Consider the following 25,823-nt stretch of genomic DNA (forward strand, 5'->3'; position numbering starts at 1 on the left):
AAATGATGTTTTCTTTTTAAGGTTTGTGTGCCAGAGCACAGACCTGAGTGAGTACCACCTCTGCCTACATTTGCATCTGAATGGCGGGGCCTTACATGGTCAGAGAGGAGAGCCGGAACTGCAGGAGCGTCCTTTTTTTCTCACAGCCATGTCCATATTTAGTATACGGAAGAGAGACGACGGCGTTTTCACCGTACTGACATCACCGACAAGCCATCTTTGGGCTGCGGATCGAGCGTCGCGCTCCGTCTCTCCTCCTCCTTCCAAGCGGCTCCGGTCGAAGCGTTTCGTTTCATCTATTTTTAGAAGCGTGTGCAGAGTCGGCGTGTTCTCCCAGGGCTGCCTGAGCTCCCACACATCAATGCGGGGGCGTTCGCAGACACAGAGCGGAATAGTGAGCGAGGAGAGGACGAGTGGGACGGCGCTCCTCTCTGCAGTCGTGGAGTATCTGGTCTCTGCACACGGGGAACACGCAGCAGAGCAGATGTTCAGGCTCTGACAGCATCGTGTAAATGAAGAAGAAGCCAATGAAACAGAGTGAGGCATCACTTCCTCTTCCTGTGCCGAGCTGTCAGGGCTGTGTCGTATTAGCTGTACTAAGTGATAAAAAACACCCCTCTTCATAAACAAGTGTCCCCGTGAGGAGGTGTGAGTTTATTTTGGGGACAAAAGTGGATAATTATCATGTAAAGGGCTTCTTTTGTCCTAATTACAGTCTGAGCGCCGCCTGCTCAGCATGTCAGGGTGTGCTGTCGTGTGTTTGTACAGTACGCACTGCGTGGATCAGCGAGCGCAGCTGAAATCTACCATTAAACTGTTCCCCTGCCTCTGCTGCAGGTTCTGAAGGGACGCCCCGGACTGCCAGAGAAAACTACCAGCTACGATCGCACATGAGAAGCTTTTCAGACATCTGCGGACAGGACTGACGGGACTGAGACCCTGACTGATGGGTGAAACTTTGGGCTGGGGTCTCAGGATCAGGTATGAACGGGAATTTAATAACCAAATACTGTGAATTTGGTGTGAAACACTGTGATTGGGGGAAGTTTGGAACTGTTGATCTTTCATAAAAGCATCGGCACACTCCAAACTGTGCAATATCCATTCACTGATGCTTTCCATCAGGGTGCATCTTCAGACATCCACGCCAGCTTCAGCACCTTCGACAGGCCTCTCTGCAGTGACGGTGAGCTTCATCTGTTGGACTGAACCAACCAAACACAGTATGTCTCATGATTTATGACACATCTATGAAAAGCACGCTGTGTTTGAATTCAGCACATTTTTGTTTCTACAGTGAGAACCAACAACATGAAATCTGAATCTGAAGCCATGAAATCTGAACAGCAGCAAAGCCTGAACCACGTGGATCCTCAGACTCATCACACCTGAGGCCACAGCAGCTGGATCTACCTGTTAAGGCGCCTTACACGCCTCCACAGCTACGCTCACTGTGTCACTGCAGGACAACGTCTCCAGTCCTCGTGAACATCATCCATCCATCCCGACCCTCCAAATCAACTCATCTTTAATGCATTAAAACTTCAGTAGAGTTAATTACTTGTTTTTCTGGCTGCTTTGTAACTGAAGGGATGTCATCCATTATGTCTGGATGTGCAGTCAGTTCATGTAACGACAGTCCAGAGCTTCTTCACTCTGCTCGCATGACGTTCTTCACTTTTTCCATCAGGCTCAGTTTCTCAGTCTTCTCCCGGTGTCGCCCCGTCACGTGCGCACCACATCCTCGTTCATGTGCTAACGCCATTAGCTGCTGTTCATCTTAATACTCTGATTAATTACACTGTTCCACCAAGTACAGTCAGAGAGAATTCTGCCACCTCAGAGAGTTCAAGCAGTTTAAAGTCCATCCTTTTTAATTCAGCTCCCTCGCCCCGACATTTCCCCCTCAACAAAACCCAATTAAATGCAGAATTATAAATGGGCCGATTTTACAAATCTGCCTTCAGTCCTCATCAATTATGAAGTGCGAGGTAAAGCCCTGGGTGAGCGATTATCCCCGACAAACACACAAATACACACTGTGGCTCTGTGGTCTTAGCTCTGGTCACAGTTAGAAACACGTGCCGGCTGAGGAAATGCACACACACACACACACACACACACACACACACACACACACACACACACACACACAACCAAACGCACAATCCTTCTTATCTACTAATTAATAAGCTAGCAGGGCTGGAGAGTTTTTTTCTTTACTGTACACCAAAACAACAAGCTCAATGTTTCCTCTCTAGAGCGAGACAGGCAGCAATCCTGAGCTCGTCCAAATTCTTTGACATTTGTTAAGAAGTTCCCCTTACAGTTAAGAGCAGATCCTGGTTAAGATAAGTGTTTCTCAAGCAGAGGAAAAAACGGTGGAAAGACAAAGAGCAGCAGGAAGATTCTCCAAATGCTGAAAGACAGTGAGTTAATGAAGCGCGGTAGACTCGACGGTGCAGGGATAATGTTTGAGTCTGATCTCATTACAGACGCGCTCACATGTCCCACTCAACGCAACAACACTGCACCGCCAGCGATCTGACGTTCGTGAAAGCTGCAACATCTTTCCACCATTAGCAGGCCTAAAACTAACGTCACGGTAAATAAATACGACACCGGGACGTTATGACATTGGAAAAATGGCTTCCCCGTGATGGGATGGCTTCAGGAGTTTGTTCTGGGTGTGTCGGACTTCCTGCTATCACATGACCTGAACTATGAACAATAATAATCCATGGATTAATGTGGCTCAGCCTTTCTGGACAGACTTATTACAGTCGTCCACACTGACATCACATCCGACTTCAAGAATCCTCCTTAAACTACATTTTTCACTCTCTTTGCATTTTGTCAGGTAATTTGCATTTTCTCAGATAATTCACTGAAGCCGTGAGGCTCAACACAAGAAATGGAAAACGCTGAAGCATCCACAAAGCAATAAGTGTCGTCAGAGCAATTCCCCCTTCAGTGTGCGCAGACCTCAGCCGCTCTGAGCCCCGCTGATACGTGGAGACGGCATCAATCCATTCTGCTCAGCCTAGTCTGTCATTTCACTGGAGGCGGAGGGAGGTTCTGCCGAGTTAAAGGGCTGCTGAGTCATGTTTAGGCTGCCAGAAAAAGAAAAGGAAAAGGAACGCAAAGCAGGCAATCCCAACACGCATGCAGACTGAAGACTGCCAAAGCACACGTATAAGACAGAAACCATGAAAAGCACGACAGCAAAGCAACCAAGCTGATGGAGATGAGCACGAACAGATGGATGATGGGATATCCTGTTCGGGAGTTTGCACACAAGTCAAACTTTTCTTTTTTAAGATCAGCCATCATGAGGCACAAAAATCAAAAATCTTCCAAAAGCAAAACTACATAATTATCCTCTAAAAGCAGTTTACGACAGATGTTTCTGAATTTTAAACATCTGCAGAACATAAAGCAGTATTGACTTTTTCAGATGAAAATAAAGGCCTTTAATTTACACTGAGCTGGTTTTTAATATGTGAATGTTTAAGATGAATCACAGACTCGTGCGTTCATTAAAGCTGCAGGATTATAGCAGCTAACAGATGAACATCTCAGCCTTCAACATCCTCAAAGCCGTTGGAACGAGATCGCTGCACGAATTATGGGGTTGGCGCTGAATGGGTGGACAGTAATGAGCTTTTCACCATTCAAAAGAGCGGGCACACGAGCCCAGCTGAGTGTTTATTCGAGGAAGCACAGGGAAGAAAAATGAAATGATGACGCTCCTGAACAAGAGCGAGGAAGCACCAAAAAAGGTCCCGCCATGAATAATGAACGCTGCTTTTATATCCTCCTCACTCGCCTCCGATATCCTTGTTTTACCCTCCTCTTACCGTCTCTCCCTCCATCCTTCATCTACCCTGTTTCAGAACACGCCTGCTATCTTGAGTGTCGGGGTAAAGGGACGAAGAGGATGCAGTGATGCAGGGCTAACGCAGACCCGTCACACTCCCCGCCACGTGACTGGGTGTATGGCCCACACTTTGCACTGAGCGCAACAGTCATACACAGGCCTGTCTTACTGCACCTGGATGTTTCTACCTGTGCGTCTGCTAGAAATGAGCCTTCAATTCTTGACTTTGCAAACTAAAAGCAAGTCTATGATGAGCAGAACCAGAGCTGATCAAAAACACTGAGCGGCTCCTCGCATCCTGCTGGACGCAGCAGTCAAACAGGAGGGTTTTCAAGATTTTTCATCAGCACTGTAAACACACTGAGGGTTTATTGAGAAGACAGAGCAAGTCCATGTGCTTTTGTGAAAATCCAATTCCAGACAAATTCATGAATTTATTACTTGCCCACAGCGGTGATGCATAAAAGCAAGTGGAGAGCCTTTATCTTTCCTGAATGTGAGGGAAACAAGAGATTAACCAAATGGGCATGCTGTGACAAAAGTGCAGAAATAATTCTTCCCAAATTACAATGTGTTGATTTTATGAATTGGGTGATAATGAATCAAACAGACACAGAGTCTGCTCTGTTTTTTAGTCTTTGAGCACCAGAAAAATGGCCACATGTGTGATTAAGTCCAGTTTCAGGTTGGTCATCAGCTGCTTCTGCTCTCCACCACGAGCCATCCCATTCAACATCTGCTTGTGCAACCCCCCTCCACCCCACCAGGGGCGCTACAACCACTACGAGGACTCACCAAGATCCTTAGAGCCTTGACTTTCGCTGGCCATCTCGCCCATCCGCACCAGAGCGTCGAAGTAGCCCTTTGCAGCATATGTGACACCTGGAAACATGGAAGCATTGGGCATCAGATCAAGGGTGCGGAGTTGAAATGATGTCTTCTTCAGCTCTGCAACCCTCCCCAACAGCCCCTCCCCAAAGAGGTAAGGTCGGGCATGGGAAATAAAGAGCGACAGGCGGAAATGGAGACCAGGCAGGAAAAGAAAGAGCTCTATGGAGGCAACTGCAGGAAACAGAGAGAAAGCTACAGAGACTAATCTCAAGGAAAGGAAACCCTGTCTGCAGGCAAGGAGCAAACCTTTCAAAGGGCTAAGTTAGCCAAATTACAGAAAAACATTTTCTTACTTGCGCAGAACTTATCTAGCCATTAAACCTTCAGCCATTGCAAGGGTTGGGTTTCGGTGACCGGCTTCATTTTGGATCCTTAGCTTCTCAGCTAACGTTAAATCTGCAAATAATTCCCCTAAAGGCCATCGAGTGGGTAATATGCTCTCTGTGAGCTGGTGTCTGCACTCAGCCAGAGACGGTTTGAAGAGAAAGAATCTCTGCAAGCAGGCGTTCAAACCATCACACCTATGCAAGAGTCTGCGCTGGTGGAGGCTCAGACAGCGAGACTATGAAGATTCAGGAAGTCCAGTTTGAGCAACAGATCCAGGATGCCAAAACTCTGTGCAGCTGAATTCTTTAAGAGAGGCTTGTACAGCTGCCATCCTTCTCATGTCAGTCTGAACACATCCTGACAAACTCGACGATCGGGAGGCGACAACAACAGAGAAATGACTCGTCTTCTGAGAGCAACAATCTGCTGAACAGCAAACCTTTCACATGTGTCACATCAATGTTTGAAGCTGATCATCTTAAGGGATCTGAAAGCAGAGTAACAGCGAGAGAGAGAGATAACCCAAACCCAACCCCAGCATGATGCTTAAAACGTTTAAAAAAGACAGTTCAGCATCTGCATGGCTAGATGGGCAGAAAATTAGTTATTTTGTAATTTGGATGAACTGAATCTTTAAAATCCTGAACAACACCATCTTAACTACTCTCTGCTTGAACGTATGCCAACAAAGAACCTTCCGCAGCGATGATGTCAAAGCAATCTGCAATTCTAACGCTGTATGTCAGCCATTACTCTCCATGGTCACACAGGCCAGGGACACTGGTGGAGACGCAGCGGTGACTCAGGCCTCAACGACGGAGACAAAATGGCCTCAAGCAGCAGTGATGGTGGATTAAAGCAGGTCAGGGGTTTGCCACACAGGGACTGACAGCCACAATGACAGAGGACAAACGTCCAGTCAGGAGATACGTATGGATGGATGAGGGCTGAGTTCATTACAGGGCCCTCGTGTTGATGGGTGTTAGGGCTGTGAACTGTCAGAGGACACTCATGTAGAATCCCCGAGAGAGGGGACGATGACAAGCATTTCTATCTCCACATGGAAAGCAACGCAGAGTGAATCTATTCTGAGCTCAGCTCTAGTTCTTCTAGTTGTTTTCCTGACGAGGGTCCACAGAGACACGGAGAGACGTTATTGTTCTGGAAATGAAGGCGGCGTCTGGCTGCTCAGGCTGTAAACATTTCAAGATGACCTCTGAAACAACTTTTTACTCCTTCATCAAAACCACCAACTGAGACGAAAGACAGGAAGTCTCCCCAGTAAGCTACGACAGATAGACGAGCCAAGACCCTTTTCTGGCTTTTCCTAAGCCTCGCTTGAGTTAAGCCTGGGTGGGATGTGAGAGAGCGAGGGGATGGAGGCGAGGCTACGGCGGCTGGGGCACGGCTAATTCAATCGACCTCTGGAGAGGAGAGCCAGGTGAGGCAGCTTTAGCTCGAGGGGATGGTTTGCTTGTCTGTCAGCCGAAAAGTGACAGAGTGAGGAAGGCATGAGAGGAAAGGAGGAAGGAGAGAGAGGGTCTGCCTGTACAGAGGATCAGAACATTGATATAAAGCTGATACAGAGTGGAGAGCATCACAAACAGGAAGAAGTCTAAATCAGCTGAGGCTGGTGATACGCACCTTCATTCCCACTAAACCAGGTCCAACCAAATCCACTCCCAGTAAGCACTGATCTGATCATCTGCAGGTCGACATCTCAACAACCTTTTTACATTGTCTGCAATACATAAACTGAATTATCAATCGCAGAGTTGAAGAAACAGTCGCAGATCATCAGAAAATGGTCATTACTCGTACGCCTCTTTGAAATAACACCGTTTAAATTCAGCTGAAACAGTCACATGTTCTCTAGATCTCGCTCTGCACCGAGTCTTCTGACCTTCAAACTGCCAGATCAGTGCTTACTGGCTCTCTTTCCCTTCACACATGCAGCCTCTCCCCGGTGAGATGTTCCCTCGGCCCTGCAGACCCACAGCAGCCTCATGGCTCCCGTCTGCACTAACCCACAACCAACAGTTTGATGAAGACTGAATTCCAGCTAAGCAGCACATCCAACACCACACTACCACATCCAACCAATCACGCTTTTAGGCTCAAACAAACAAAACCGAGCCAGCGTCCTCCTTCATCGTGCAGAGATGCAAACCTGCCGTCCCAGTTCCACCAGAAACCAGAGGCTGCACTGGCATTTTTCCAGTGACAACAGCAGCCCAGCTCTGCACTGCTCTACTCTGAAGCCTGCTTCTGTGCCGCTGCCTGGCATTGATGAAGTGTAATCCCCACTCAGGGAGTCGCAGGGCTATTTTTAGCCTTATCTATCAGACTGGAGTGAGGCCTCCTTTATTGGTCTTGCGGGCTACTGAGTCTTCCCTGCATTTCCCCTCCAAGCACATGAAGGAGAGCCCTGCCCAGCACTGTGCACAGCACACCAAGCACGGCTGCACCGGTGCTGAAAACACCATCCCGATAACCTCCTCTGCGCTGAGTGACGTGACGGAGCCGAGCGAAAGGAGGTTTTCTTATCAAAAAATGAGCTCAACATTGTTGGAGGCTTGTCTTATCTGACATGTTCAGGGCCATGCTAAGAGCGCCTCCAGCCTGATCTGGAAGTATGAAAAGTCTTAATCAACGCCGGCTGCACGACTTTAATCACAGTCCGTGAAACACTGATAAGATGCTGGAGATTCTTCAGCACTTTCTTAGGTCACATATTTCGTTTTAGTCCGTCTCTCAGTGTGTTTCTATCTCTGTCTTTTCCTCTATCTCGTCCTGCTTTTCATTTTTTACCCCATCTTGTCCTGGATACCGGCTCAGGCTGTTCTCGTTTCCTCGGCCCCGTGGGGGGGCACCATTATTCTCACAACTGCTCCTGTTCCACTTCCCATTGGCTTATGATCCACTTAGCTCCCTCAAGACATTTCCAATGCTTTTGTCTTTAACCTTGAGCCACTGCCTCATGTACTCCTCAATCTCTCCATCTTTGTCTCTCACTCACACACACACACACACACGCGACCATGCAAACACACCTGCGTAAGCCACAAAGAGAAATGACGTACAGTAGAGGCAGACATTTAGGATCAATGAACCGATGTCGGAGGGACGAAGACGTGAGCACATGGACATCAACCCCAGGACGTCATCTCTGACAAGCAAATCTTTAACATTTGAAAAGTCAGTGAAGACATTTATTTGGACACACAGCTGAAAGACAGTCTCTGCAGGGGGACATTACTGCCCTCACTTGTGCAACAGAGCAACAAGCTAACTTGTATAGTTCAAAGCCTGAAAAGACATCAAGTTTAAGGATTCTGGAGGGGACGTCAACAACACGAGAAACTACTGAATATCCGTGTCGTGGTCGCACCACATCTCTTTAAATTAAGAGGATATAAAAGCAGCGCCAAGTGTCGGGTCAGTTGGCCCTCTGCCTGGACTACTGGACAGACAGTAGGAATGAAAGACGGACGAAGACAGACAGAAAAGAAGAAATGTCTGGTGTACTCACTGGTGAGCGCCTTCTCGTAGCTTTTTCCCATGGCTATGAAGTTCCGCAAGCAGGGGTTGAACTGCTCCATGATGGACTGGAAAGGGAAACAAACAGCACGATCGGTTAGTCAACGAGCAGGAAAGACAGCGATACAAACATGAGCTCCAGCGACGGAGCGGCAGTCTTTACTGGGGCATGAACACACCGCAGAGTCAGCTGAGCCAACCAGGAGGAAGAGGAGTGCAGCAGGGATTCATTTCAAGCTCGCGGCGAGGACCGAGGCGATGAAATATCAGGGAAAAGAACGGGAAAGAGAGTCGCTGGGGGGGGGGGGCTTGTGTGTATATGTTGTGGTGTGTCTCCCCTGCTGCCTCTATTAAAATAAAACCTGGTTTTGGCTGCTGACCCCCTTCGCTCAGCAGCAGACCTGGACACATCACAGTCTCCCTCCATCGCTCTCACACTCGCTGAACTCCGGCACGCTGCTCCTGCTAATTGCTTTCTTTTGTTGTACAAAAGGGGCAGTTCACTCAAACTAAAACACTGGTGTATCTGTCCATGGCGACGTCCAGTCTCAGAGACAGATGTCTCAGAGCCTGACAGATAAAACCAGAACTATCTGCATGGACAGAGGCAGATGGAGGCGAGAGAGTCTTCTTAAACAGACCCGATGAAGCTCCATGTGATCATCTGGCACCGCAGCGACGCCCTGATCAGACCAGAATATGCAACTGAAGTCAGCTGCCCTAAAAAATACACCATCAGCAGCTCGAGGTGGTTCAAGAGAATCACAAACAGCTCAGATAGCTCCTCTGTTATAGAAAATATGGAGAAAAGCTGATCCATAAACACAACATTGACACCTTAAAGCTGCGGGCTAATCGATGTCTATCACGAGGCAACACCAAACCTTCACTCAGGATCATCTCCAGTGTATAACAGAGAAATATACTGATCAGGAGAGCTTGTGCTATGTGTTTCTGAACGGTCTTCAAATGGTCGTCAGGTCCTGGAGGTGTCGGCTACGACGCCGGTAAAGACGTGAATACTTTAATAGAGAGAAGCACCTGGAACAGTGAAGGTCAGGTGATTAGTTGCATGATCCAGCTCTGGGTGATCAGAGGAAGAGGAAGAAAAGTCTCAGCCGGAGCTAATTTATTCATGCAGACAAACAGGCAGTGAAGTGTCCACAGCAGAAGACACAACAAGCAGTGAAGGAAAAGTCAAGATGAAATGTATAATGAGTTTTACCGCCTCTGTCCGTCTCCGCAGTGACTCAACCTCCCCCTCAGTCCAAGCTGCCCTTTCACTTCTGCTGCATCTCCGGCGAAACCAGCAATTTAAAAAGCAGCCGTTCGCTCGCTTTGACTTTCTTTTCTAACTTTGAAACGGCAGGATTGTCGGACAAGCAGCGAAGGACGGAAGGAGGGAGAAGATGAAGGGAACGAGGGAAGAGACGGATCCCAGAGGGAAGGCAGGATGAAGGATTTAACATCGCGACGATTGACAAGCAGCGTCGAACACCGACGTCGAAATCAGTTGATTCCAGTGGAGATGCAGTGACTGAGAGATACCACATTAGCCGCTGCTGTTGTTCATCATCACGGCCGCCATATTGGTCTTATCAGCAGCACCGTCGGTTTCCATTTAGCCTCCTCTGTCAGATTATAAACCGCTTGTCAAATTGTCTTGCAGACAGTCAGGAGACAGGAGTGGACGGTCCTGTCAAATACTTCTCTTGAATAAAGCGTTAGCAACTGAGCTAGCAAGCTGTGGTGACTAATGCTAGCATTTTCCGGGCTGGCTAGCTCACCAGCTAGCTGTTCACCGACTGGCCCAGCGAGCAGCTTCCTGCTGCGCTCTGTGCCAGCTCAGTTAGAGGGCAGCACGACGTTTGGAGGTTTATTTAACAGCTTGGGAGGATGATAAAAAGTCAGAGGAGTAAAGGGGACAGAGAGAACAGAAGAATGAACATAAGGCGAGGGGAGAGGAGGGGGACATCCGAGCTTGACAGACACATATTTTCATGGCTTCTTGCTACGAGGGACGCCTGCTAATGCCTGCCGGATGACGCACAACAATCACCTTGGTACACAAACTTCACCATGACTTCAAAAAAGGAAGCATGAAGTAGGGCAGGACGACACAGGGGTGCAGGGAAAATAGGCTGACTGCCCGGCGATGGAGGAGAGAGAGAACAGCTTCAAGGTGGTCAAATGAGGAGAGAGACAGCAGGAAGTGAAGAGGGACGTGGACGGACACGAGCCTGTGATGAAAACATCAGAAGTGGAGATTTTCAGCTACGTGAAAAAGAAAAAAGCTTAATGCTGTTTCTTTGTGCATTTGTGAGGACAAACAAACCTATTTATACCCTAATTCCCTCTTGCCCCTCTCTGGGAGTATTTTATGTTGCGTAAGACGTCGGCTGCTGAACAAACCGAGCCGGTGGAAGCGCTCCAGCAGCGGTAATCATCGCCATGGCTGTGCCGCCGCTTGGCAGGAAGAAAGGGACCATCAACAAAAGAATAAACACAGGAGATGGAGAGCTGCCCGGCTGTCATGTCTAAACCAACAGATTCTCAGAGAGAGGAGCAGGGAATGTCTCCGCGATGAGGTGTGTGTGTGTGTGTGTGTGTGTGTGTGTGTGTGTGTGTGTGTTCATGCCTGTGACGGAGTGATGAGGTGTGTTATGTAAGCACTGTTGGACAGGTTTGGCCTCATGAGTCGCGTTCTTTCACTGCGTCGGTGTGGTTGTTGTTAATGTTTCACATGTACTTAGTGACACATAAACCAAAAGAGATTCACACACTTCAGAAGAAGAAGAAGAAGAGCAGACAGAGAACAAAAGGTCTTTGACGAGAAGAGATAAATGGACTCCAACTCCACGTCCTCACACCTTCACACCTGACGTGTAGTTTCATGTCTTTGGGAAACCTCGTGTGTCTTAACGATCATGTGATGGAACAGTTGCAACTTTTGGGAAATAATCTCACTGGTTTTCCTGCAGAGAATTAAACTAAGAAGAAGATCAACAGCATCCATCTGAGGCCAGCAGGAGATTAGCTTAGCTTAGCATAAAGACTGGAAATGGGGTGAAACAGCCATTCAAAGTTCAAGCTCATGAAATAACACGTTACGTCTCGTTTCTCTAATCTGTGCACAAACAGAAATTTGTGCCGCTGCAGCTGCTTCAGCGCCGGCTGCTGCTGAACGAACGTGCAGCGAGTTTCATCCACAAACAGACCAAACAGTTCACTGCACCGAGCGACAGCTCAGCCCCACTTTCAAGTTCTCGACCTCAAGACACCTGCAACTCTGCCCTTCATGCACACAAACCACGTTACAGCTGCGAATAACATCCAGAGCAGACTCTTCTGATCTGACTGCACCTGTCAATCACCATCAGTGCGTTAGCGCGCATGCTAATGCTGAACTAATTCACGAGTTTCCCCTCGTCACATAATGCTCACACGCTTTAGGGGATAATTTAATAGGATCATTAACTTGGCCAGTCCTGGTTTAATCCACACTCAATCAGCTGAGCTTGTTCCTTTAGCAACAGGGACTGAGGCTGATTAGCATTTTGCTAAATGAAAGACCATATTTGAGTGCATGGGAAATGAGAGGGATTACAGAGCAAACACTGCTTTGTCTCACTTCGCCCGTGTGCTTCGGTCATGTGTTTTAATTGACTCGCTAATCACCTCCCCAATTAAGTGCCAAACTCAGTAACAATACAAGGCTTGTGTTATCACGTTGCAGCGTTGGGGAAACACTCTCATGAATGTGCTTCATCTCTGATCCACACAATGTTATCTGGGAGGCAAAAAGCAGCATAATAACAAACGGCACGTTATCTTCTGCTTCGCTGCAACAGATACAAACAGTGATAAAGACGCCGTGTGATCTCTGTTTGCTGATCTGAGTGAGATTCTGCCCACAGACGATGATACACCGGTTTTAATCAATCCATTATGCAGCTACAGTGTCACCAATGCAGCATTTTTAAAAGTCCTGGCTCCCTGACAGGAACAGAGTAAATGTCAGAGCGGAGATAATCAGCGAACACTTTGAAATCGACCATGAAGCAGATCACAGATCCCACAGGGAAGATGCAACTATTACACAAATAATTAGCTGACTCAGGACCGAAGAGGAATTAACCTTTTCAGGGAGACGTGGGACTACGAGTTGGTTTTTACGCTGAACAGTTTGAGTTAAAAACAACAACATTTGGCGTCTTGAAGAAGACAATAGGCCTTTAATCACCAGTGTAATATTTTCATATTCACATAAACAACCAATAAATGCTAATATGATTAGTCAGTTAATTTGACTAATTCATTAAACTGAAGTGAAAAGAAAAGTCATTTATGAAGCCAAATGGTTTCTGGTAGCAGCTACTTTGCTGTTGTTCTGTTTCATATTACACTAAATTTAATATTTTGGAGGTTTTGGTCAAACAAAACAAGTGATTTTTTTAATAAACCAGACGCTTCAGAGTCTCAGAATCAGTATCAGAATACCTAATATGGAAATTAATCATTAGCTTCAACCTGAAAGTCAAACCTGAGCAGCGAAGCGGACACGCGAGCCCAGTCCTGCTGCAGGCGGGCTGGAAGCACGAGGACGTCCACGCGCCGCCTCACAGGACTTCACCAGAGTACGATCCGTCTCCACCGACGTGCATCTGAAATATTTACCTCACACTCTCGGCCGCTCACCGAAGGATGTTTCGGCTGGCCCGTGTTCACCCTGGAAGTATCCGAGTGTGACAAACGTGTGCGTGTGTGCGTGTGTGCGAGTCTAACTGGAATAAAGTTGTGTGTGTGTCAGTTAAATGCTCGTGTGTGTCCGTGTGGGTGCGCGGATGTCCACAGTGCACCGTGCTGACAGGCTGCCATGTAGCATCAGTTTCTGCAGGGGAGACGAGGACCGGGCCTGTGATTGTTCCTTTGTTTTTGATCTGGGGGGGTTATTCTTCACTGTTTTATCTGTGGAAGCAGCTTGTGAGCAACACTTGACAATTTTCCTTTGGGAAAACAGTCTTCTATCTCTTTTATCGCAGCAGGTTTGACGGGGAGCCGCACCGACAGGCCTTCATACCAAAGCAACAAAGTCCGTCACGCGGCCGCTGGCAAGTCGCCCGAATGACGACTGCAAATAGGCTTGAGCATAATGATCTGCGGCTTCATGACTAAGCTTTGGTTACAGTTAAACTACTAAAAAACTACTGGGTAACAGTCCGGAAAACGTGGTTGAGAGAAATGGACTGATGGCACGGGGCAGGATGCAAACCTGTATCAACGAGTATGAATGTACCGATGTGACGAATCATCGGTTAAAGGCTCCGTCCTGACTGTTTCCCCTGAACCAGTTCAGTCAGCTCACCGCTCCACTTTCATCCTCTGAGCTCGATGAAGGGATCAAACCCTCTGAGGTCGTACAGCTCAAGTTATTCGTCGGGTTGCAGCTTTTTTTGATTTCCTCGAGTCTAAAGCTGTTGAACGTTGAATTCCAAGTCATCTGCGACCAAAAATAATACTACTGGATCATCTTTGAAATCATATTGTTTGTTTTTTCCAACTGGCATTGTTCACCGTGTTAAATTTGATACTGCCGCTCCAGTGAACGACTGTGGCTGGAAGCAGAATGTGTGTGTGTGGTAGGCCAAAACATAATTGGCCACGGCTACGCTGGAAGTCGCTGCACCTTGTTTACAATCAGAAATCCTGGTACAGACTGGTTTGAGAGGTGCGATCAGCAAGAACATCTGGTGAGAGACTTTGGCCCCATTAATTAAGAAGAAGAAGTCTGGGACGAAAATGAAAGGCTGTCTCTGTGGACTGGGAACATCGCCGATGTCCCGCATCCAAACCAGTTTTACAGGGTGTCAAAGAAGCTCATAGCCTGAAAGCATCTCTTTATCCTGAGAAAACGATCCTGTGCGCTGTCATTGTGCTCTCATCCTCCGCGAGTTTAGAGTCTCAACACGCTGGTTTTACATTCCACTCTGCAACGCGTGGTCATAAAAGACCACATTTTCCCAGTAAAGCAACTGAAATCCAGTCATATTTCACAGTAAGTGCCACTGCAGCTATAACGGGTGACTAATGCGAGGAGGAGATTGAACAGGCCTCAACATCAAGGTTAGCAGATCCATCAGGGCAACATGGCAGCACCTGGAAATCTGTCCCATGACAGGTGAGCGATGTGGAGCAGAGCCGGTGCTTATGTAAGCTGTTAATAATGGACCACCGGAGGCATTTCTCTGCAGTGTTTATGACAAGCTGCACTCAGACGCACATACATGAGAAACATGGAGGCAAATATTACTCAACCCATGAACGAAAATCCAATTATTACAACCAAACGAGTGTTTAAGCACCGTGCAGCCAAAGTCAGTGGACATCACTCCTGTATGATCTACATGAATTATGGCTGAGCAGCCGTCGCTCCCTGTGACATCACCTACAGCTGAAGAAGAGGAAGATCTAGTAGATCAACACCACAACTCCAGGCAGCAAAAAAAAAGTGCAATACCCAGTGGAGAAGCCTTCTTATGGAACAGTTAATGCAGTGGAGTTACTTCCCACACAGCAAACACACTCACAGCTCAACACTGGAGAGAACAAAGGTACGACAACAAGCAGCATCACACACCACTGTGAGGAGCTGACTGCCACGGTGGTGCAGAGAAGGCAGCCTGTGTGTGTGTGTGTGTGTGTGTGTGTGTGTGTGTGTGTGTGTGTGTGTGTGTGTGTGTGTGTCAGTTGGCGGCAGGAGACGAGTGTGTGGGGTGAGTCAGAGCCTACATAAACAGCAGCAGGTTCGTATCATGTTGGGGCGTAAATTACTGTAAAGCCGAGCCAACCGTGTGGCACCATTAGAGCCTGCTGCGCCGCTCGCTGCCAAACAGATTAACCAGCAAGAAGGGACCTGGCAACCCCGGCAAGGAGGGAGGGACAGACCAGGTGGAGACAAAGCCAGGACCAGAAGGAAATAATTAAATGGAAGCTTCTTAAGTTCTTCATCAGTGTTTAGAAAACGGCCCCTGAAAAACAGCCTCAACCTAGAAGCTCTCTCCTGTCAACGGCGTAACAGTCGGTCTGAAATCAGCGTGAAGAGCGCGGAAATGTCAGGTACCAGGAAGAGCCGACTGGGTCGTTTGCAAGTCAAACGGTTCCACTAACGTCAGTTAATACTGAGGTTTTTCAGACGACTGGGGGACATACAAACACTGTTTCAACAGCATTTCAGTGTGAACCGGGTCAGAAATACACACTAAACGTCTATCAAATGTGACTCATCATAAGGCCCAAAAAGTCTCTACGGAAACTAAAGACGCACTGACATCATCGCTGCACGCTCAAGATTTTATCTCCGTCTGTCCGTCACATCATGAAATGATGATACAGACACCAGCTCGAGTGGGTCGAAGCCCCCAGGCTGCTCCTCTGTCCACCCCTGCCGCGGTCACATGACTAAAACAAGGTCACTTCCTGCTCTCAGCACGAGATGACATCATGAGAATCCCTCAAAAGGAAAGAGGATGCTTGTGCCCCCACCCCCCACCCCCCCATCCCAAAAAACACCAGTGTGATCACTGCAGGGTCAACAGTTTAAGAGTTGATAAGCAAAGCTCGCCCTTTGTCCTCGTGCTGCTCAGACGTGTGTGAACAAGTCGAATATGAAGGTGAACCAGATTACACACACACACACACACACACACACACACACACACACACACAAAGACACACAGGAAAGGTCATTTACTCGAGGTGGTCGCCCTGGAAACAGGGAGGGATCGTGTGGCGCCGAGGTGTGTTTGGCTACGACTCCGGAGTCAAGGTGACCTCTTGTCATCAAGTTTTACTGAGTGTGTGTGTGTGTGTGTGTGTGTGTGTGTGAGGGAGAGCATATGACACCCCTCTCCATAACCCGCCGCCACACTCTCATTTCTCACCGTGTACAGGTGTCAGGCGGCGTATGAACGCTCATCGCTCACACAGCATCAAAGCGTCCTGAACTAACATCCAGTCCTGCTTTCTTTTCAGTCCCTGCACGAGACACTAACTGTCCAACTCAAAAACACCTTAATATATTTGATTAGATGCGTCATTTCTTAAAGTGCGTGTGCGTGTGTGTGTGCGTGTGCGTGCGCGCTTTGTTATCAGCCACATTCCTCTCGTCCTCCTGTTTTGTTCTGCTGTGCTTTATCACAAATGTCTGCTGATAAACATGGAGGTGTTTTTATTCCCATGAACTCAGAGGAAACTTTCAAAGACAACAAACTGACGAGGACGAAGGCTGCTGACGGCTTCACCTCAGTGATACCGTCATCACCGAGCAGAGAGCTACCAACACACTCATAGAACTGGAGTTACATCTAGTAACTACTATTTTCCTCACTTAAACGCCAACTGCAGTAACATGAAGATAGGTGGGTATTTCTATATAAATATATTACAGCATCATTTCTTAGATGTAATTATATATGAATGTTCACTACATATGGAATCCTCTTTACTTAATACCTCACCTAAATATCATGTAGCTCAGCACAAATCCACCTTTAACTACCACCTCAGCAACAACTGTATTTACACAAAGTCACCAAAAACTAAACATTCTGAGCCTCGTGAAGACACAGCAGGTTATTGGACTGAACAGGGGTACCTAATAAAGTGGCCAATGAGTGTGTACTCTAGCATGTTTTCTCCAGCAGTCATTTATTTAAATAGAGCGTTGTAGCTCCACACACTTCGTTAAGATCAGACCTGACTTCACCATAAGCTGCACATACGGCCAAACGTAGACGTGCATGGATGCACTGTGCATGAAAACATCAGCGCAGAGGTCCCCTCTGCATCGGAGACTGTACGTGGGACTGATAAGCTGATGGATTTACACTGTGTCCATTAGTGTTTCGCCGCTGTCCCTCATTATTCTGTTTCCCAGGAAATGGACATTATTTGCTTCTGCTCAGCCAGTGTAACAATCACCACGCTAAAGCCGCACTGCTTCAACGCCCTCCGCAGATGGAAATTCAGCCCCTATCTGCTGTGTGTGTGTGTGTGTGTGTGCGTGTGTGCGTGTGTGTGTGTGTGTGTGTGTGTGAGAACTCAGCCAATTTCCCTTTCAGATGAGCTCTTATCTGTGTGCAGGCGAGCAGAGGCAGAGTCAGCGCCCCCTGTTCCACAGATGCAGCTTCAGAAGGAGACCGGAGGGAGGGGGCACTTCCGCCGCCATATATGGAAGTGCTGGAATTCCCCCCCGTGACAAGGCAACCCATTTTCATTCGCCTCACGTTCGGCTCATAGCGCAGGAAAGCTGACGGGGTGGTGGGCGAGTCGAGAGCGAGGAGGTGACAGGAGGGAGGAGGGAGGGAGGGAGGAAGCCTCCACCGCCGCCATGTGAGTGAAGGCGATCGCCGTCGTCATCGCCTCGGAGTGACGCAACCGATTCGGTCGACACAAGCCGCACACGTACATGTGAATGACCATATGCTCGCCAGAGGCATGTGTTCACACGTTCATTCACAAATATCAGCAGCAAGGTCGCAGCACGGAGACGGAGGGTGAACACGGAGCGCCAACGTTTCCTGTGAACGAAGGAGTATCTGCACGCGTGACGCCAGGATGCTGAGTATCATGTAGGACTGAGTGTGTGTGTGTGTGTGTGTGTGTGTGTGTGTGTGTGTGTGGTGAAAACTGAAAGGATGCAGCAGTGACATAATGGTGCATTTTATCTTTAAATCCCCTCAGGACACCTCTTCATCCCTCCTCTCCCCCTTCCAACCTCAGATTCCAGATTAAATGTCACTCTGGAGCTACATCTCCAATTAAACACACACACACACACACACACACACACACACACACACACACACACACACACACACATACCGCTGCTGCAGGAATTTCCTATCTTTTCTTTCCTCTCAGGCTTAATTTCTGTCTAATTACAGTCAGAAGAGAGTCGTGGATGCACATTTGTCTCCTCACTCGCTTCCATTTATTCTGCTGCGAGATCCGTCGCAGTAACTTTCCTTTCATCCTCTGCCAACCTCCCGCTCCCTGACAGCCTCCACCTCTCCTCCCAGATCTCCCTCCAGCTCACGTTAGATAACTTACAGATGTGCTAAAGGCTGCTGACGTAGCGCACACACACAGCAGATGCCAGCAGTTATGTTATATGACAGCTGTGAACGCTGTGTCGTAGCAGAGCAGTAAAATCTAAAAAGGGTGGCAGCGCACACTCCTGCACCTGCGCTGAGCCGATGCCTCCTGGATGCTGGTTTTGGGTCTAATCAGTGCTTAAAGACAAATATTCAATCACATGTAATGAAGCTAACACAAAGAGTTATATATCATCATGCTTTCCCACAGATAACTGACCATACGTGTACTCTAACACATCATGTCGAAGCATTTCTAGCCCTCGCTACTAGCCATCTAAAACATCACTTTCCCTGTAATGAAAGAGGAAGGTCTTCTTCATCATCTCACCGCTGTGAACCAGCGTTCAACAACAACAACAGACCTCAACCACATCGTAGAAGAGGCAAAGAAACTGTTTTCCAGGAAGCATCCGGCTCATTAGCTGCTAAACGTCCCACTTTCTTCAGTGGCGAGCAGCTAACTTTGTCAGTCTGGCACGCCATGCAGCCGGTGTATGAGAGCCAAGAGACTCAACTACACAGTGTGTGTGTGCAACTGTAGAACCACAACAGCGAGCTGAGCGAGGTGAAGTTCAGCTGAGGTGGAGAGCTGGTGATGACTCTCAACAAGATCACCAACACAATGCTGAGGGGGGTTAAGGTGAACTGCAGCGCTGCACCTTCAGCACCTCTCTGCACTGTTCCCCTCTTACGTAACACAATCACACACCCGACAACGCTGTCAGACAGCGTCACGATGACGCTCGCACACACCGATGCTCACCAAAGATCAGTAACAAGGCAAAAAGCTAGAACAAAGCCCGGAGCTCGAGGAGGCTCGGTATTCTGCAGGGACGGAAGCACAAAGCTGGCGACGAAGCTCCGAACGGAGACAAAAGAGGTGAAAGCAGTGTGACTAATCAGAGAGGAAAAATCACTGGTTTGAAACAATCACACTGGAGAAATCCTGCCTGAGCACAGCATTTAGATTCGATATGCTTCTTCACACATGAGCACAGAGACTAGAGGCTTGGTTTCACCTCAAATGACCTCAAACATGAACAAAGTAAAACGTACCAGGGCCACTCAGTCCGCCTGATCGACGGCGAGGCCGCACGTGACGCCGAGGCATCTTTTTGCAGAGTGAGAGAGGGAAGAAGAGGGGGAGGAAGATGGAGCTTTCTGCCTGAAACCTCTCCCCTCCTCAGTCCATCCACTGCTGCCCTGACGCTCACCTGCAGCACTCTGCCTGCAACAACATCTGCACAACACCGAGCCAGCAGGCGATAACTCTGACAGCACACTGGAATCCAGTGAAATCTAACGAAACACTGGCTCAAACTACAGTCCATGACAGAGCGTATAGAGGTCGTGTTGCAGTGCGGAGCTGCAGCTCGAAAACTACAAGTGTTGACTGTATTTCTCTGCATTTTGTCCACTGGGTTGAGAAATGAAAAGGCTGCACTGGGAAGAAAAACCTGAACAGATTGCACTTGTGTGACTGTGGGGATAAAGTGTTCTGTAGCATTACTCACAACCCCCCACACGTTGGACAAAAATCCCTCCCCTGAGGACAAATGAGCGCCGCTTGGTCTCGCGTCTTGCAAAGATTGGACTTGAAAATATGACAATATTTACGGAGGGATTTACGGCTCCAGTCACTGGAGGACGCTCCCTGGTGACAGTTAGACAACACAGATACTAAAACGGTGTTTTAGACTGATCCCGTCCACCTTTTATGAAGCTGCTGAGGCGCGTAAAGCGACAGCTTCTGTAAGAGTCAGTGACGGACAGAGAATCAGAACCACCAACAGACCGTCCAACGATCGATTATCCAAATTGTTCATCGGTCGACGATCGGTCACTGCTGATTTATGGTCATGTTGGACATGGACTTCCACAAATTGACCAAAAACAGACGTTTCCATCTGGTTATTTCTCAAAGAAGTAGTATTGACACGTATTGCCATCCCAATTTTAATTTCCACACACTATAACAGACAATTTCATCAAAATCAACCTGTCTGTCCTGGAAACATGTACTGATCCTGCATGAGGAGCTGGAGGACGTGAGGGGTCGAAGGACAAACAATCATACACAGAACAAAGAAAGCACAACCATCAATCAATCGCACGCCACTCCTTCCATCGAACGCTATCTGACAGCAGCCTCGCCCCGACACCCGAGCTTCATTCAACAAACGCTCGCAGCGCTGCTGGGATTACAACACTTGGCTGAATACACTCCTGAACAAACATACAGATGGTGCTTGTTCAGCAACCACAACAACCCGAGGAAACAGTTTACCCACGCTGTCGGTGGGAAGCGAACACACCTCCGAGCTGCATCTGAAACCTCCACAAACCCAGTCCAGAGGGATGTTCCCCCCCCGAAGGTGAACTCCCTTCACATCACCTCAGTGCCAGTCACTCTGCAGTACAGCGTGGCCGCGGACAAACAGGCGAAACACACACATGCAGTCGTGAGACACTGCCCACACACACTTGCATCTAACAGTGTGAGTCATCCAAACACTACATTCAGCATCTCTGTCTTCGGCAGCAGCGCGGTGGGGTTAAGGCTTCGCTCCTCTGTTGTGGAGTTGGAGCTACTTGACTGTGACAGCTGACAGTCTAACAGACAAAGAAAAGAAACAGCGAGCGGAGCTGCTGGAAAACTAAACCTCAGCTTAACCAGAGAAGAGTCGCCGTGCTCGGTTCACACAGGTACGAGCACCTGAGAGCTTCTGAGGAGGGTCATTCAAACACCAAACCTCTGCTCGTGTCCGAGCTCTAAGAAGCTCCAGACGTCCAGTTATAGCAAAGATGAGTCCACCAGCCGCACCAAGCTCTGCCTGACCAACCTTTTTGTGTCAACAACACAAATTTCATCCAATCTTTACCAGATTTGGTACATAAACCACTTCAGGGTCCGTCTGGTTGTTAAATTTATTAAGACAATAAATGATTAAATGATGGTGCAACTCAAACCCACGTCATAAGACTCGTGTTACTTCCTGTATGTGGAGCTCGGAACGGCCACATCATGACGCTGACTTCAGAGCAATTTGCCAAGTCATCCCGACAGGATTTCGGTCCATCTGTCCAACGCGTATGTCTAATATTAGCCTATCAGCATGCATGTCTATCAGTATATGTGTCTGAAGTGCAGATGAGGATCTACAGCTCAAACACAGCTCAGCGTCGCGGCATGGTGTTGGCGGAGGTGCGTCCTGGTGGCTTCCTGCTCGTCTCTTTATTGTGACTCTGTGTTCTGTGATGGAGGCTCCTGATCCCCATCTTGATGCTGCATGACTTCATCTCCGCCGTTTGTCGTCTCTACCTTCTCTTCCCGGCGGAGAAACAGATGTGAGCGTTATCTAATGGGAGCTGGCACCTCTGGGCCTCTTCATCTTCCAGGCCTTTAATGAATTAATAAAGACCTGTTGGTTTCTCCAAACACAGCTCGGATACCTCATGGCATCGGCTCAGAAACACCCCGGGGCCCCGCCACTGCAGCACACGAGCGAGCGTCAGACTCCTGCAATCAGCAGCAGGTCAAAGCGGCTTCTCCTCCCTCCTGCCGACTCCATAATGATGCAGCCTGCTGATGGCAGGAAGAAACCCCACTGCTGCGAATCTGCATGATGGCATTTTCACACTCGACCCTTCAGCGGAGCCGACACTGGCGGCTTCTCTCCCTTCGTTTCACTGCATTTCAACCAAAGGTCACGTTTTCATTGATCAATCTTTCATTTTTCCAATTAATCATTTAGTCTAAAATGTCAGAAAATGGTGAAAAGGACTGAAGGCGGCATCTCCAAAGAGCTGGAGACAGAACATCTTCCATTATTTCTACTTAATTATCACCATTAATGTGTCAATCAACTCATCACTTCAGCTCTGCTCTCCACACACACACACACACACACACACACACACACACACACACACACACACACACTCCTCAAACACCACAGCACCAGCATCCCATTCACTTTAACACACACGCTGTCTCTCCTCTTCCTTCATCTTCCTCCACCTCCTCCTCCTCCTTTCTGTGGTTTGTCTCCAGCTCAGAACGATTCAAAGAAACCTCCCACAGGTCACAGCACGGCGCCCACACCTCGTGCATCACTGATCCCTCGTCAGCTCGTGTGTTTGTGTCGGCCGTCACGTCTCGCTGAACCGCATCTGCCGCACAAAGAAGCATGAACCCTGACTGACCCGACCTCCTCAGCTCCACCTTTGGCTCACACACGCCACCGTCCACCAACACCTCTCCTGCACACGATGCGTTCAGGCGCCCCGGCTCCCTCCGAGGGTTTCTGCGGAGGAGTGTGGAGCGGTGACAAGCTTCCTGGCATAAAGGAAAGCCCTCGTCGTGCTTCGTCTGCTCAAATTTACCTCATCTGGAGAGCTGCCATGAGTGCAGTGAAACTTAAGAGTAACACCTCTCCGGCACCACCTCCTCCTCCGCCTGCTGAAGAGGAGCTCTGTGGTGGAGAGAACAACGGAGGACCTGAGCCTTTGTCCCCTTTAGCCTCTCAAGTTTGAACAAGGGTGGTCCCTTCAGTCAGAGCTGCCAGTCTGGGGTCCAAGAGGAGGCGCAGGGTCAACGGTCCACTGTCACTACAGTCTGATGGAGAGTCACTGTTCGACTCTGAAGGTATCGATCGATCAATACAACACATTCACTGATTCATGCAGTCAGCACCACCAACAGAGACCCCAGAATGGGTCCAGTGTGGGACATGTAGAGATGTGAGGTTCAGCAGCTTCTGCCGGTGAACTGAAGGAGCTGACCGACTCCATCATTACAGCCGCTGAGAGGATCGAACAGCCGATCAATCGATCACTCCATCACTTACTGCTGTCATTTGACTTTGAGGTTTGTGAAGCTGAGAAAGTGATTTAAAGACATCACTCTGATAAACTTCAACGGGACATTTCATAGACTGCATAATTAATCGATGGACCGTTAATGAAATCGATCAGTTGTAAATTGATCAAAGCTGTGATCGAAGTTGTCCATCGCTTCTTTTCTTTGTCATGAAATCACTTCACAGCAGCTCAGAACCGACAGTTGAGTCACCGAAGTGCGAGGACACAGGCAAAGACACCGGCCAGGTCAACTGAGACAAAGTTACCCGCTGTCTGTCCTCTACCTGCGTCCTTTCGTTCGGCGTCCACCCGCGCAGCAGGTGTCCCTCCGCGGCCGGAGGACGCGCGGTCACCGGCGGGGAAACAAACTACCAAACAGTCCGTCTTACCTTGTAGACATTCTCCGTTATACGGTGCACCTCGTCGGTCCGGGACATCCTTGTAGGAGCGTCAGTCAGAACCATAGACCAAGATTTCCTTCGGGTGAGGCTGAGAGGATTTTCCGAACTGTGGCGGGAGAAACGGCGTCTGTTGGCGGCGAAGCGCGGCTCCTGTCTGCGGTGACTGAGAGACGAGCTCGTCTGGACGTGGGATCCCTGCTTTTATAGGAAAGTCCTCCGCTGCGCCCACACCAGCTCCCCACGCAGCCGCTCAGTCAGTCGGTGCCTCCCGGTTGGAGCGCAGAGGCGGACTAACTTCATGAGGGGCGGTGCTGCCTTCAGGGGCGGTGGGAAAGAGCGCGACCGACGAGGAGGCGAGACATAATACGTTAGAACATTTAAACGTTACAAAGAAGAAGCGAGGCAAGGAGAAAGAATGTGGTTTAGTTTGTTTTGAGGAGGACAATAAGGAGAGCCTGTGAGAGGAAGACATGGCGTCGAAATAAACTGGATCAGATGGCAGATACAGTTACAGATACCTGGATGTGAGACCACCAGAGGGACAGGTGAGCTGCTGGATCTCTGTTAACTTCCCGTTCTTCCCACTCTCTGTAAAATATGTCGTTTTTCTGTACAAGGATACCACCTGGCCACAGGTTCCGTCCATGGCACTTTATTTAAACACTTTAATTTTCCACATGTGAGCAAACTGGACCCTCTTCAACTCAAGGCCATGAGATCAGGTGGGGGCCGAAGCACAATTAGACACTATTAGAAACGTATTTCAATCATTTTGGTCCAATGTTTGGTTGGTTCAACCTTCAGATACTAACCATGTGTTTTTATTTCTGTTACAGTCGTGTATTCAGGTATGCAGAGATTTTCCCAATTTTATGAGGACACACTGTTTTTTGGAATCTTCCCAATTTTTCTGTAAGGCAGGAAATTTGCCAAAATGCCAGAGGCTTGGAGTCACGGGGATGGGACTTTGTCCTGGAGCTGTTATTAGCCTGTTTATCTCTAATCTTTACTTTTAATCGTTTCACTCAAACATGAATGCGTTCCCGTCTGACACCATCATCACACCGTTATTATTATGACACTTGCATACCGGCGCTTTGCGTTGGGTCCGTGAATGCAGCATAGCATTTAAAGAAGCCGCGCCTCCTCCGCTGTGTCACGCGCAGCCCACGCCGCCGCCTCCACTACAACCATTCAGAGGACTGACGGAGCAGAGCCGCGCGCACGGTGCACACACTCCACCTGTCTGCAGGTGCGGTCACATGTCAGCATCACATCACCGGGATGCGTTCAGGGCCACAGGGGTTCACACAGAGTGTCTTCATGGTGTTATTGATTATTTCCACTGATAGGAAGCTGAAGCTGAGGCTGACGGTGCTCCGCTGGTTGCATCACCCATACACCTGCAGATACCTGCTGCGCCCCGTTTGTTTACCCTGCTCTATAAATGTGTGGCTCCGCTCCTCTTGGCTGAGTGGGCTCTGCTCGCTATGAGTGGGATGGAGCCACATTTTCAGGGATTTCAAACCTTGGATGGTGAGTTGGGGAATCCCACACAGTTTAAGGCGTCACGATCTGAAGGCCTGCGAAGAAGAGGCAAAGCAGAAGACACCAGCAGAGGACAGCCACGCCTCCTTCAGCAGATAAAACTGAGGAGATACTTTAGGGCTGATGGCAGCCAGAAGGAGAATTTGGTTTGAGGGTCACGTCTGATTGGAGCAGATCCCAAACTGCAGACAGTCAGTGAAAATCAGTCAGGCCTGT

The 25,823-nt window shown here is 48.6% G+C and overlaps 1 protein-coding gene across 7 annotated transcripts in view; it reads right to left on the reverse strand.

Annotated features, from left to right (window-relative positions):
* Positions 1 to 24,351, reverse strand: part of baiap2b (BAR/IMD domain containing adaptor protein 2b) — a 56,470-nt gene extending 32,119 nt beyond the window's left edge. For 5 of the 7 annotated variants that reach the window (XM_076759870.1, XM_076759869.1, XM_076759872.1 and 2 more), the window contains exons 1-3: positions 24,048 to 24,322; positions 8,631 to 8,706; positions 4,676 to 4,762 (exon numbers count right to left, since the gene is read on the reverse strand). In XM_076759870.1, coding sequence (XP_076615985.1) covers positions 4,676 to 4,762; positions 8,631 to 8,706; positions 24,048 to 24,122 — 238 coding nt within the window. In that variant the 5' untranslated portion in view covers positions 24,123 to 24,322. Of the gene's footprint in view, positions 1 to 4,675; positions 4,763 to 8,630; positions 8,707 to 24,047 lie in introns of all 7 variants that reach the window. The other 2 variants (XM_076759874.1, XM_076759875.1) reach the window with 2 other exon arrangements.
* Positions 24,352 to 25,823: the final 1,472 nt, after the last annotated feature.

This window comes from Chaetodon auriga, chromosome 20 (assembly GCF_051107435.1).
Source record: "Chaetodon auriga isolate fChaAug3 chromosome 20, fChaAug3.hap1, whole genome shotgun sequence".
Classification (NCBI taxonomy): Eukaryota; Metazoa; Chordata; class Actinopteri; order Chaetodontiformes; family Chaetodontidae; genus Chaetodon; species Chaetodon auriga.